Consider the following 15,077-nt stretch of genomic DNA (forward strand, 5'->3'; position numbering starts at 1 on the left):
TTCCTAGGTTCCTTGAGAGTATGGATTGCGTCTGTTCTTTGTTCAGGCTCTAGTGCATTGCACAGTGCCTGATACATTATAATTCTCAGTAAATATCTGGCTAATGAATGAATGCATCCCCCTGATTAGAACCCTCAACAAAAGCAATCAAAATATAATTTACTATGCAACAAAATTTGACTTACAAATTTTGGAGTTACAAATACATTGAATCTTCTACTGGCTTCACTCATAATCAATCAGAATATTTTAATATAACTATCTGATTTGAATATGTTGACCTTTTAGGGAAAATATAGTTTGCAGCTACAGTGGATTCTCACATAAGTGCTATAAATTATAGACACCAACACATTTATTATCTCTACTATCTACTTTGTGTCTTTTCCTCCTTATGATCAGCAGAATGCTTTGTATATCATATTTGTTCTCTTTTGCAAGACACTGTGTGTGGGTGCTCTGATGTGTAATTTGCCCATGCAAAAAGGAAAATCACTGCTGGAGAAAACTGTAGGCGGTGTCTGTTCTTACCTTTGGGGAAAAAATATTGTTTCATAACTCGTCCCGAACTTTGAAGAAATTTTCTATCTTAAGACTTATCTTCCATGTTATTGTGACTGCAGTTGGTCAAGGCTTCTGGCATCATGTTCATTCATTCATTCATTCATTCATTCAATGAATGTTTATTGAGAACCTAGTACTTGCCAGATATTGTCCTAGAAGATAGGTTTACAAAAATGATTAAGACAGAATCCCTATCCTCATAGAGACTGTATGTAGTATAGTAAGAAAAACAAGCCACTAAAGAGACAATTACAATAATGATAAGTATTATAGTAGGCAACCTGAATACAGCTGAACAACCGTGTAGCCCATTTCAACAGCATGGTGTCCTACGGGGTAAGACATGCATGAGAAACTCAATCTAAAAATTGAAAATTAATTTATTTTTGTGTGTATTCTTGAAAAATGCCAACAGTGGTTGTCCCATGAAGCACAGCAAAATATCCTAAAAATCTGCATTCCCAACCATCCCCCCAGCTGACAAACACAGTGAGGCTGCTGCCCTCAATTTTCTCTTCACCCCTTCCTCAACTTTTGATTTATTTGCTCTTTCCCCGCTTCCTCTTTCGTTGTCTCTCCTTCAAATTCTCTAAAAATTCACACCACTCTTTGTCTTCTCTATTTCTTTCTCCTTTCCCTCCTTTGTTTCAAATCTACTCTTTTCTTTCAAGAATAGACTTTGCCTACCTTAAAGTAAGTAATCTAGTTGGGTTTGTTTGTTTATTTTTTTTTAACTCTGCTGCTTGATATCTACACTATAATCTGGCCAACACAAGAATCAGTATAATAATTATAAATAGCTCAGAAGCCCAGCAAGGATAGGAGAGTGAAGGAAGATGTGACCATTCATACATTAACATTTTTTTCCCCATCACGATAAGAAATTATGACAACCCATCGTACCTTCCTTACAGAGGTGGGAATTCTAGGAAAAAATTAACACTTTCCAGTTTACACAAAACAAAATGGAACCATGATTATTAAACTCCCTAGACCTAGACACTTAAAATTATGAAAAGAAACATTTTGCTGCTAAAATGGAATGGATATTAAAATCAAACAAATAAACAAAAAAGAGAATTCTAGATACCTTTTTAGAACAATTTGTCTTAAGAAATCCTGAAATGAAAACTTTTGGTCCTGGACTGCAAAGTGGCTGTCAACTTTGGAAATATACTAAATTCAAAATAGACTAGACTCTAGTTGTGTTGTGCCTTTGTATCAGTATAAAAGTCAGTTGTATGCTTACAATTTGCTCCTCCCAAGCTTGGAAACATTTTATTGAGTTATCACAAAGGACTTCTGAAATGATCTAGTTCAATTTTTAGCCCAGTGAAGAAATCTCTTCCATAAAGTGCTTGATAAAAAGCCATTGACCTTCCTCAGGGTCAGTCTGGAGGATGGGTTAAGGTGGGCTGTCTAGGAGAGGATTCCCCATGAAGAAAGTATTTGAGAATTATGTCTTAGAAGTGTGGTAAGAAGGCAGCAGATGGAGAAGGGAAGGAAGGACATCCCTAGGTAGAGGAATTGCATGATGAAATGAGAAAGGGATTGAAATATATATTGTGTTTGCAGAAAATCCAGTGGCTTGATATTGTTGTGGCATAAGAGTTTAGAAAAATGAGAAATAAAGATTGGAAATATATTTTGGGAAAAGTGATGAATTCTGTAAATGCCACTGCAAGGAGTTTGGAATTCATCCTGGAAGCAGTGAAGAATTCAATCCAACTAATTGTGGGAAGTCTTCTACAATTTTTTAAGTTGGAATAAATTCTTCTTCCCACTGAGAGATAAAAATAAATGAATGAATAACTAAATGAATCACCTCCAAAGGCTGGTTTTTTTTATGTAAAAGGAAAGTTTATTGTTTATTGTTTCCATTTAGTCCACACCTGGGAGGGGACTCTGGAATGAGGAAGGCCGCTGGGCTTGGAAGGCTCCTTGTTGGGCTTGAAGGTGCCTTTTGCCCAGTCTGTTCTGGGGCTGTCAGGTCTCTGGAGGTTGATCAGGTGGTTGCCTAGAGGTGGTTTACACCCTCCAGGACCAAATATTCATGGTGGAAATGGAAACATAGAGAGGTGGGTGTAGGATGCCTGCATTTGCAGGTGGACCAGACAGTTGATGGTGGTTTTCACTTTGGTGGAATAATTCTGGCAGATCTGACAGCTCATGGTTGGTTGGCAATGAGGATTTAACCACAAAAAATAACGTTAGCTGATCTTGGAAGCTAAGATCCTGCAGAGAAGTGGTCCTGGACGATGGACTGGAGAGGGGGTTGGAGGGTGGTCTGAATCTCTGGGTCCATTTGTCCAAACACTGGTAAAGTGAGCTGGCACCAGTGGGCGCTCTGTGCCTTTGCAAATAAGGTAAGTATGCCTTTAAGATTATGGTTCAACCCAATCAAGAGAAGAAGGAATAAATAAATAAGAGTATGATGGTACTTATTCTACTGAAGACTTCTCTCCCAGTTGTCAGGGTCATTGGAACCCTAGGGTGCAAAGCTAGATATTTCCAGTTCTAAGGCTACTGATTTTTCTTAAACCTTACAGTGAATCCCAGATATGCTTTAATAAAACATATAAAGTCAGCTTTATGAGGAGGACACAAAATGAGATCCATTGGAATGACAAAAGAATGAAGTATATACTATGTAAATATACAAATTATTTTCTACATCTATATTGATAAATCAAGTGCATGCAGGTGACAAAGCAATCTACAATGTTAAGTACAGCCAGTGTGAGCAGAGATTAACTAATAACGCTGGGGAAATTATTATTTTACTATGAAACATTCTTCACTTCTATTTGTCTTTGGAGATGTAGCACAGGAAATTTGCCTGAGGAACAATTTTGAGAAACAAAAGATGCAGACAAATTTTAAGGAGGTCAGATGAGTGCTAGGGAAGAAAAATGCTCAAGGAAATGTTAATAGAACAATGTATTTAATCTGCGAATGTTTATTTAAATGGAATTTTTCTTTTACTTTGAAACTTTAACTAAGTTTTAAAAAACCTATCTTGATTATTCATAACGATGGGTTTCTTTAATTTCCCCCACTAGGTTTTGTTTGTTCAGTCTCTCCCTAATCCCTAACAATATCATTCCCTGGTTCACTTCTCCCCTCCTCCCCAAACAGGGATATTCACAGTGCTATGCATGTAAGATATACCGACTAAGTATGTGTAATTGATCCAAAGTCTGATTTAGCTTTGTTTTCCTGACAGCAACTATATACGCCATGAAATGGATGGAAAAGAAAAGCAATAAAAACCCCATGTAATAAGTAGACTTTATAATTAGGCACTGAGTAATTGATAAATGTCTGTAGTTAAATGTAGTTGCTTATAAATATTCAGCTAATTAGTTATAAATTTATTTATAACACCCAGAATTGTTAAACACTGTCCATAAACAAGTTCTCTGTTATCTAATCTTTTCATTTTAAGAAGTTTAATCTTCCGTCCTTTCTCCCCCCACCCTTCTCTTTCTCTCTTTCTTTAACATAATATCAGCTACATATAAGATGAGGATAGTAATAACACATACTTTTTGGTGGTGTTGTGAGGATTAAATGAAACAATCCATATAAGGTGCTTAGCATGTTCCCAGCAGTGTCAGTTTATTTTGTGATAGGTTGTTTATACTGAACTCTTTTTGCCTGGCACTTGCCGAAGTGCCTTTGGTGAGTTATGTCTTTTTATCTTATCACTCTTACTTGGAAGATGGGGTCCATGGTCGCAGAGCCAGTAAATGCTAATGGCAATATTTGACACTAGGTGGTCTTATTCTAGTTTCCCCATTCTTAGCCATGATACTTCTCAGTCTGGACACCTGTAACTTGTTCTTATTTTTCCTCGATGTGCAGCAAGTGCAGCTCTGCCATATTTTTCAGCAGGATTTCCAGATGTAGCAAAAGCTTAGGTCCTTTGAGTTAACTTGAGTGAAGTCCTTCAACAATAAATCAACAAGGAGAGATGTCACATTAATCACTGAGAGTTCCAAATTTAAATTAGAATTATGTTTATATTTATGTTATCAATAATAAAAGCTCTGTCAGGTATCAATAAACACAATTTGAAATATTCTGGATATAAATGTTAAACATTTATTACTTAACAGTATAGAGGTCAATTACTCTTTTCCCTTCATGGCTGCAGTAAGGACTCTTGATCTGGTGAAAAATTTCACAAAATTAGGAGTGTTTTGAATGAAACAATCAGAATCCCTCTGATTTTATTAATATACAGATCTCAAAATTTAGTACTTATGTCCAGTGCTATAAAATAGCAAGTATATATTTAAAAAAACCTGCAATTAAAATTTCAGTAAAGCTCTTATATGAATTGTAGATAATTAAAAACAAAGTGTTATACTGTTAATAATTTAGGGGACAATATTGGATGTGTATATTTTTCCCTTTAAAGGTTGTAGACTTATGCTTGACTAATTCTTTGGACAACATCCCTGGCAATGTTATTATTTTTCTTGAAGTAGTTGGTGTTCACAATTTTTAATTCTCATTACCAGCATTTAAATATACATACCAACATTTACTGTTTTGGGATGTGTATTTAAATCAATAACTGTAAAGCACCCATAGGAAAACAGGAGAAACATGAAGTCTTTCACAGTTTAAGTAGTGTAGCTGTATCCCAGGAAGGTCTGTTCCTTAAAAGACAATTGTCTCATTCAGAGGGCTACCTTAATTTAAAGACAGCATGTGAATCTATTGAAATGTGTGTGGATTACATACATCTTGCCTCCTGGACCCAGCCCCGGACCCCAGCAGTTGACCCAGTGTCGAGCACATAGGTGGATCTTAATATTTGTTGGTTAAATTCTGACTGATCAGTGGAAACACTAGAAATGTGGTTTTGTGTGTGTATGTTGGAGGGAGGGGTGGTTTTTCGATGGGAGAGATTTATTCATTCCTGCATAACAAGTGGAAAAAAGTTTGTAAAGCAAAGGTTTTAATGGCAAAGGCTTTGAAAGTAAAAGTTTATTAAAAATTCAGAATCCAAACTTGGGTGTGAATGGTAAGTTCATGCAGTGTAGCTATCTTTTACTGTCCTCTTTTTGTATACTTTATTTTAGAGGCATTGGCTGTTAACTCAAGACATGTCTTGGATAAATATGAATTAGTGCAACAGAAAAAAAATGATAACTAAACATTTTCAAAACAGGTTAGAATTAGAAAATATGTTATATAAGGACATATATTCTCCCTCAAGTCTTCACCTATCTAGTGAGTTTGCTATTTCTTTAGGAAACATCATCTTGCATGAGGAGAGAGGGCATTTTAAACTACATAAACAAGCCCATCTCGTTATAAATAGATTGTGTTCTAGAAGTTCATTTGAAAGTTAATTTTTTAGAAGTTATAACCTATTTTCTTGAGGAAGCAATGTGAGAAATAGGACTCAGATTCTCCAGGTGCCAGAAGGTGTCATGACTTGTCCAAGCATTTTAATGTAAAAGCAAGTGCTCTGGGGTAAGAAAGAGCTGGATTCAAATTCCACCTCTCTAAGTGATAGTTTCCTTCTCTATAAAATGGTGCTAATTATAACATTCACTTCATTGTGTCTATGTGGATTAAATGACATGGTAGATTATTAAGTGCAGTGCATGCTTCCAAGCAAATATTGCTCAAAAATGGAGACATTGTTTCTCCCATTACACTAAAGCCTACAAAAATCCATGCTCTCACTGTATTTATACTATCTTTATTATATCCCATTCCTTTTGGGGCCCCAGACATTTCCACACATATGTGTGGAAAGAAAACACCTATTGGACAGTTCAAACTCAATATGTTAGAATCTTAACACATAATATTTTCTCTCCTTCTTATACATTTCACAACAACATGGTCCTTTTACTATATCCTTATTTCAGTGAAAGTCACCTTTATTTATGTAGCTACCTAAGACTGCAATCTAAGATCAAAACTCAACATCTTCCTCATTTCTTACAGACAATTAATTCACCCTCCTTAACATCTTTAGATCAGTTAGTTTCTTTTTCTTTCCTTATATCACCACCTTACTTTGGAGCCTCATAATTTTTTGTTTGCTTTACTGTGATAGTCTCCAAAGTACTTAGCCTACATTCAGTCCAGCTCTTTTCCAATCCATTTTCATACTTTACCTATCCACAGTGATCTTTCTAAAATACAAACCTTGGATATTAAACTTGTCTAACATTCTTCTGGCTCTGTAAGTTCCATGAGTTTACCACGTCTGATTCAACTTTGCATCTTTACTGTTTAGGTGAATACTAGATACAGGATATTTACTAATTCATTCTCTTATTCATTCCTTCCCTTTAAAGGAAGTGAAGGTATTTAAGACCTTCTGTGATCCAGGGACTGGTAGATGTACTGGGTATACAAATGTAAACAAGACAGCTGAAGTTTCTGTTCTATGCAAAAAAAAGTGGTGTGATATGATAGAAAGTAGACAGAAGTGGATATTTTATATAGAGTTATCAGAGAAGGCCTCTCTAAGGGGTCTGGAATCTTTAAGGATGAGAAGGATTCAGCCTTGAGAAACAAAAAGGTGACTGTATATCTGGAGCAGGGTAGGCTAAAGGGAAATTGCAGTGAGGCAAGATTGCCCAGCTGGGAAAGAGCCAGAAGATAGAAGTGGTCAGTACACTTTCCTTCACTGTCTGAGTGAATATAAAGAAGTAGGTGGGGAGCTTCTTTATTCTGTGACTTGGCCAGACACTAGAAGAGTTGCTTTGCACTCTTTCCATGCTATTGCTTTTACATTTCCATTGGATACTGAAATCTGCAATCTGTTTAAAAGTAGTCAGTGGGGATTAGTGAGCTCTGTTGGCATTTAGACTCTTGACTGAGGACATGCAAGTGCCAAAAACGAATAAGCCCACAAGTCCCTGTAATATTTACAATGGATCCATTTCGTGACATATTTTCCCCAAGTCTTTTAAAAGCCTTAAGCGGAGACTCAGAAGGATGACTCCAGAGTGAATTAGCATCAAGAAAAAGAGGAAATTATTCCTTTGTTTTGATTCATGCTAATGGGCCTGCCTTCACATCAGAGCAGGAAGTCCTCTGATTCTTTTTTAAAGCACTATCAAGTTCAAATATGCTTTCTGTTGTCTGCATAAATTTCCAGAAGTGTCTAAAATTCAAATAGTTCAGTTTACTAACTGCATCTTCAACTCCTTCTTATATGCAGAGGCAAGACAGTTCTATTGAAGAAAAGTCAGGATAATGAGGACAGAATTGCAAATTGTAATTCCACATACAAGAGTGTTGATTTCACAATAATGTAAATAACCGGTACCAAGCTGCATGGTATACTGAACTGAATTTGGTTAGTTGGTTATGGCACTGGATGGAATTTAGAAGTGGGTGGTAATGGGGTTCTATCTGATGTAGTAAAATATTAGGGGCTTTGGAGCCAAACAAATCTCTCTTCTTGCCTCTGACCTTTGGGAAGAACATGGAATCCTCTGAGCTTTATAATTGAGAGCCAGTTTCCTTTAATGCAGTACATGCCAAACTTGCCAGGCAGTAAAAATTACCTCAGGTAATCCTATCATTTTACATTCCATAGCCCCTACTGAGACTGCTGACTGTCTAAGGGAGGGGCTGGGAAAGACATATTTAATGCCTCAGGAAAATTTGGGACTCACAGGTCTCATGTGACTAATTAGACATTTTCTTTTTAGTCCCTGAAAATTCCAAGGTTCACCAGTTTGAGAAACACTGACTTGGAAAACTTTAAAGGCTTATACTTTTAAAATGTCTCTCACCTGGTCGTTATCATTGAAAATGAGTAGTTAACCTTTAATCTTGTCAAAATTAGTTTTAGTCTTCCTTTCTGTGCGAAGGCTTTCTCTAGTTGCAGAGAGCGGAGGCCACTCTTATCGCGATGCGTGGGCCTCTCACCACCACTGCCTCTCCCGTTGTGGAGCACAGGCTCTGGACGCGCAGGCTCAGCGGCTATGGCTCACGGGCCCAGCCGCTCCGCTGCACGTGGAATCTTCCCGGACCGGGACACGAACCCGTGCTCCCTGCCTCGGCAGGCGGACTCTCAACCGCTGCGCCACCAGAGAAGGCTGGGAAGCTCTGTATTTTTCCTATCGTTTAAATCTATCTAGATATCTAGTTTTCTCTCCCATTTTTCTTTCTGTCCCTCTACCCTGACCCACACCCCAACACACACACACACAAACACACACACACACCAGTGTATTTTCTCTTGGAGTGCATCAGTGTTTTTCTGATTGTTTGTATATATTTCTGAGACTGCATTTGACCAGAAAATCTAGGACATGGAGGAGGAGAACTGAAACTTTGATTAGAAAATGCAACTTTAGGTCATTATTAGAAATTAAATTATGTGCTAATGAGTATTCTCTCCAAAAATAATTATGATAAATAATATTTTGCTTTGAGATGTCATCAAGAGTATCAAAAGATGAATGGTCCTAGGCTACATACTATGTATTTTGCAGCACACTCCTTATTCTAGATCTATTACTTTAAATAAATCAAATATATACTTAAATAAATATGAACTCGAGGTCCTCAAATAAGAATAAGATATACATTTCCTCCTCTTTTGGCAATCTGTATCACAAAATAGGCCAAGATGTGCCACATTCAGTTCATGGGAAATTTGCTTTATTCTGAAAGTGCTACTCTAGCTTTCCCGTATGAGATAACGATTTGCATTGAATTTGTCTCGTACTTTGGAATAGGCCATCAACTGATTAAACTATTTGGAAAGTTCACTCGAATCTTTGTTATCCCAGAAAATCTTTTATCCTATTAAGAATTGATTTATGGTTTGTCGGTCCTTTTATTATTGTTATTTTTTTTTTTAGTTGTAAGTTATGGTCATGAGTATTGGAAATGGCTAAGATAGATTTAAAATGGTAGGTAATTATACTATAATATTTCTCAGATGGTTAAATTAAGAGCTCACATGATATTAGGTGTCATATGTTCTACATGGAAGAAGACCCTAAGATGTATTTTAAAGGGTAGTTTCTCAAATAGTGATTATTAAAGAAATAATAAATTTCAAAAAGCAATAACTGTGCTATGATAATACTTTCATTTTTTAATACCAGTGAAATTTAACAAATACACCAAATTACAGTTCTATAAATAACTTATTCCCTATGTGATTCATTAAATATATAAATGATCCCTTGTTTAGTCCTTGCTTAGCTAAACCTGTTATATTTCCATCTAACAATATTGGAAATTACTTTTTTCACAAACATGTCTTCTTTTTCATTTGGTAGTTTGTCACTTTGGAAAAATAATGATTTCAAAGTAACACTTCATGCTACACACATGCTATCCATCAGTTGGATTTAAATAAAAATGACAGGACTTCCAAGTTTTACCTTTTTTGTGTGTTACCTTTAGATTATTGGTGAAGAATGAAGAATTCAAAATCATACATAATTTAAAACAAATGAACATTGATTTTTGAATTTGCTTTCCCATTTTGTGAGGTTATTTCCCAGATCAGAAAATGTCACTGTTATAAAGTAATAAAGCCATACTGGGGCTATCCAACTGAAAGAAAGGATCAAAAAACTGTACAGTTTATTTTTAAAAGTTTTCCTTTCTTATTAGAGAAAATTTAGAAAATACAAAAAGGAGAAATAAGAGAAAAAAACCCACTTTAAATATTATCATTCAAAGGTCGTGTCTTTTAACCTTTAGTATATTTTCTTCTAATGTTTTATCTATGTTCACCTTTAGGGATTTTCACAGGTGTATATAAGCAATATCAAATTCTATTTAGTTTTCTTTTTACCAGTACACAACATATTTTCCTGTATTATTATAAATTTCTGAGAGATACAGTTATGAATATCTGCAGAATATTTCATTGGTTTGATATCCCATAATTCATTCCATTATTCCTCTATGGTTAGACAGTTAAAGAACCTCTAATCTTTCATTATTTTTTTGTACAGCTTTGTATTTCTATCATTGACACCTTGCATTTCTCTATGAGTCTATCTATCCTTAGGAAAATAAACCCTATCAATAAACTTGTAAACAAATGTTTCTCAAATGAAGTTCAGTGGAGTTTTCCAGAGATGGCAATGGAAACTGACAAAAATTCTTATTATTGAATGTGGAGCTATATGGTTTAGAGAAGTCATGTTAGATATAATTTATTTAGTACTTTAAGAGTCGATATTTTTCAGGAATTCCCTTGTGGTCCAGTGGTTAGGGGGGCCTGGGTTCGATCCCTGGCTGGAGAACTAAGATCTCAATGTTTATCAATAACCAATTTCAAAATCGTTATCTGGAAAGTTATATATAAAGCAATGTAACTTTAACTAATGACAAACATTACATGAAAACAGTACATTTCCTAACTTAAAAAGTATATGTGATTATATTATTGCTAAATGCCTGATGTTGAATATTGTCATGTGAGGAATAAAGTAAATTCCAGCAAAAAGAATATTGGAAACCAATTCTGTCCCTCACCCGCTCTGCAATCTCTCCACGAAAGGACCAGTCTGGGACACGATGTCGATGAAAGGTAGACTGATGAACTGCATTTCCTTTTGTGTCTGGGGCACTGAATCCAAGCAAGGTTACACTGTTATTTATTGAAATAATAGCAGGAAACAGAGAAAGTGCTATTGATCCTTTCATCAATAAATCACGGGTAAACAATGCACGCTCCTTAAGCTGCTAGGAGAAAATTATATTTCATTTCCTGTTTGCCTCCTCAAGTAGAGCGGGATCATTCACTAAATATGCAAAAGAGAAGTTTCAATTACGAGTTGACTTCTAACATCTTCAGAGAAAATTCTCTGTCTATGAGTTCACCTCTCATGACAAACAGCCTTTAATATAACTCTTCTTTTCATTTCTCCTCCTCTTGTTTCTTGTCTTCCTCTTCCACCCCCTCCTCCTCCTTTTCTGCTTCATTCTCCTTCTTTATTCTTCATTGAACACTGCTTTCTTTGGAGGAATACAAGGAGACATTTCTGAGAATAAAAATCAGTTTTTAAAAGGAAAAAAAGCAAAAAAACAAATCCAACCCTCTCCCCTGTGCTGTCTTCCCTGACAATGCAGATTGAATCGACTTCTGAATGTCAGCACTGGGTCTCAGGTGGTATTGGGGTTGCTAAGGCCTGGCGAGTAGACAGCACTACCACAGCAGATGAAGGATCCAGGACAGACTTTAACAGTAGCCAGTGAGGGGCAGGTAGACATTGCAGGTTGTTGAGGAGGAGAATCTGCCTGTTCAGTAAATGCAGCCGGTGATTCAGGCAACAGTACCTGAGTGCTTGTCATTGTCTAAAAATTTCACATATGATAGGCCATTGGTTTTGACATGTTACAAGACACAGGTAGGAAGGGAGTTTGAGAGCAAATAGAGGAAGCCAACTCACTGGAACTGCGGTGTAGCCAAAAGACTCCTGCATACAGGGAAATAGAGCAAGGCAAGTCCAAGCCTAGAGAAAATCCTTAGAGAAATATACACTTATGGATGTGTTTACTGCCCAATATTGTTATGCAAATTGTGCTGTAATTGCATAAAGTTCTGCTGCCTATTTAGAATATTTGGCAGATTTTAAAGTGATTGGGTCCTCAATATGATTAAAATGAAAATCTAATTAGAAATAAATGTGTGCACACTGATTTGGCAAAATATTTTAGTATAAATGTAATAAACAAGTCACAGTTTAGGTTATATGTGTGTCCTTCTGTACAAGAGTAATGAAAAAAGTAAGTTAAAAAGTTAGCAAGCTTTCGATAGACCCTATTATACCATTACAGTGTCAACCAATTTCAATATGCGATTATATCTGCAAATGGAAATAAACATTAGAGGGTGATTAAATTAAGTGTAGTTACGCATCTTTTAGTTATACAAAAATCAATTATGGAAGGTACGATAGTTGAATGGTGCACTGAAGTTTTATTTTCATACCAGTCTAATGTGTAACTGTAGATAAATTATGTCCCCAACATGATTTATTGTTTTTGTGAAAAGATCCACCAACCAACCGAGCACCAACTTGTCAGAATCAAGGCAATGGTACTTTCATTACAATGAGTCACTTCCTAAATATGGGTATTGGTAATTGCTAACACAGGTTTGAGTGATAATGAAAACTCTTGGTTACTTTGACAACATATTTTCTTTTATTCAATCAAATACTGACTATGTAGAAGAATCTAAGTATGCTTGGGGAGAACTGGGGAAAGTTTGTGGATGGATAGAAAAGGCTGGATATTTCCTACCATCAGAATTTACCTATGTCCTTTATTTTTTATAATAGAAATGTGACTATAAATGAAATGTTATTGATACTTCAGACTACGAATTTTGTTAGAATAGCGCTTAGTTTGTAATAAGAATTTTCTCCTACAAGATAGTTTTTCTTCCCCCTCTGCACCTTTAAAATAGAAGCAGTTCCTTGTTAATGTTCAAACGTCAGTTAATATTTTCTAGTGGAGGAAATTAAAAATTGCCAGTGTCTGCAGAAAAGAGCAGTGTTATTTGTCTGAAGAGCTTTTGTTTTATTTATAGGCTGGGCAAAGAAAAGATCAAGCTAGAGTCTTTTTTTTGGTAATTTATAAGTAAATATAAGTCATCTTTTTTTTTTTTTTTTTTTTTTGTGGTATGCGGGCCTCTCACTGCTGTGGCCTCTCCCGCTGCGGGGCACAGGCTCCGGACGCGCAGGCCCAGCGGCCATGGCCCACGGGCCCAGCCGCTCCGCGGCACGTGGGATCCTCCCGGACCGGGGCACGAACCCGTATCCCCTGCACCGGCAGGCGGACTCTCAACCACTGCGCCACCAGGGAAGCCCAAGTCATCTTTTAATAGTATGGCTAAATATTGAAAATGTTTCACACAAGCTTGAAAAGATTATTTGTTGGGTGTAGGTTTCTCAATTATATGTCTGTGTAATTGAGTTTATTGTGTTCTTTAAATCCTCTTTGTTGTCAGTAATTGACTCAATCTATCCATGTATAAAAGAAATAGATTTAAATCTCCAATTATATTTGTGACTTTTATCAATATCTTATAATTCCATAATGTTTACTTTACATATTTTAAGGCAATGCATTTATGTGTTTACATATAAATGATTATTATCTTTTCCATTTTTATTATGTTATTTACTATCATTTGTTTATTGGTTATTATATTCTTGGAGACAATTTATCAATCTTCACTGTTAAACTTCCCACTTCATATTTAAGGAGTATATTGGAGCAAGCATCTAGCTAGATTTTGTTTGTGTTTACTGATTTTTTTTAACTTATATATGTCATTTTACATTTTTACTTTATTCTTCATTTTCTGGAATTACTGTTATGTGTATGCTGGAGTCTCCCAAGCTATAATTTTTATCCTTGTTTTTAAGTTTCTATTTTGTTATCTTTTTAGTCTACATTTTGGATGAAGTTTTCTACATCATCTTTGAATTTACTAATTTTCTTTTTACAATACTTCAGGTTGGAGTTTACCTTATTTTAAGTTTTCAGTTTCAATGAATTTATTTGATCATTTCTTAGGATTTCCATTTTGTTCTTTAAATTCAACCATTCTTGCATAATTTCTTCATGCTGGTTTCATAATTTCTTGTTCATTTTGATGAGTGCTATCCCTTCTTTGTTCTCGGTAAGGATGCTAAACATTCGTATTTCTAAAAATATTTTCAGATTGCCTTGTTTTCATTTTATTTAGAGTAAATTTATCAGCTATTTTTTAAGGTTGTCTATTCATTATTTTGAGGCTTATAATGAGTGGAAGATTTTATTTCTACCTCACCTGCTTTTACCCCCTTCTTATTGGCAGTTTTATAATTTTCTCCATCCAAACTTGCCAGAATTCTCAGACCTGAACTACGTCTTGTATTTGTGACTCAGGGCTCCTGTTCCTCAGAGATTCAGGAGACCTGGAAACTAGTCACTAAGCTAGATTAAAATATGGCCCATGTCCTGACCTCTAGGCTGCATTTGCTTGCTTCTACTTTCCTTGATTAATCTAAGTTTTAACCTCTGGCGGAGTTTGGTCACAGACTGGGACAACTGACCAAACCTTGAGTAGGATGAAATTTGTTTTATTGCCTGAGCTGGCATGGATCACTTTAAGTTTCTCATACTTGCCGAGTTGGGAATTCCCATCTGGCTCTGCCTTCTTACAGATGCTAAACTTGGCTGGCCCATGGTTGTGTTTTGACTCCATGCCTATGCTACAGAGATGGTTGTCTTATTTCAGATCTCAACTGTTTCTTTTAATTTCCTTTTTAAAAAAATTGGGGGGCTTCCCTGGTGGCTCAGTGGTTGAGAGTCCACCTGCCAATGCAGGGGACACGGGTTCATGCCCCGGTCTGGGAGGATCCCACATGCCACGGAGTGGCTGGGCCCGTGAGTCATGGCCGCTGAGCCAGCGCGTCCAGAGCCTGTGCTCCGCAACGGGAGAGGCCACAACAGTGAGAGGCCCGCGTACTGCAAAAAAAAAAAAAAAAAAT

At 36.2% G+C, this 15,077-nt stretch overlaps 1 protein-coding gene across 1 annotated transcript in view; it reads left to right on the top strand.

Annotated features, from left to right (window-relative positions):
- Nucleotides 1–15,077, top strand: part of MRPS30 (mitochondrial ribosomal protein S30) — a 59,654-nt gene that overhangs the window by 36,478 nt on the left and 8,099 nt on the right. Inside the window, exon 5 of the mRNA XM_067030961.1 lies at nucleotides 3,791–3,842. Within this exon, the coding sequence (XP_066887062.1) occupies nucleotides 3,791–3,842 (52 nt within the window). The remainder of the gene's footprint in view (nucleotides 1–3,790; nucleotides 3,843–15,077) is intronic.

The sequence above is a fragment of the Kogia breviceps genome, chromosome 4, assembly GCF_026419965.1.
Source record: "Kogia breviceps isolate mKogBre1 chromosome 4, mKogBre1 haplotype 1, whole genome shotgun sequence".
Lineage (NCBI taxonomy): Eukaryota > Metazoa > Chordata > Mammalia > Artiodactyla > Physeteridae > Kogia > Kogia breviceps.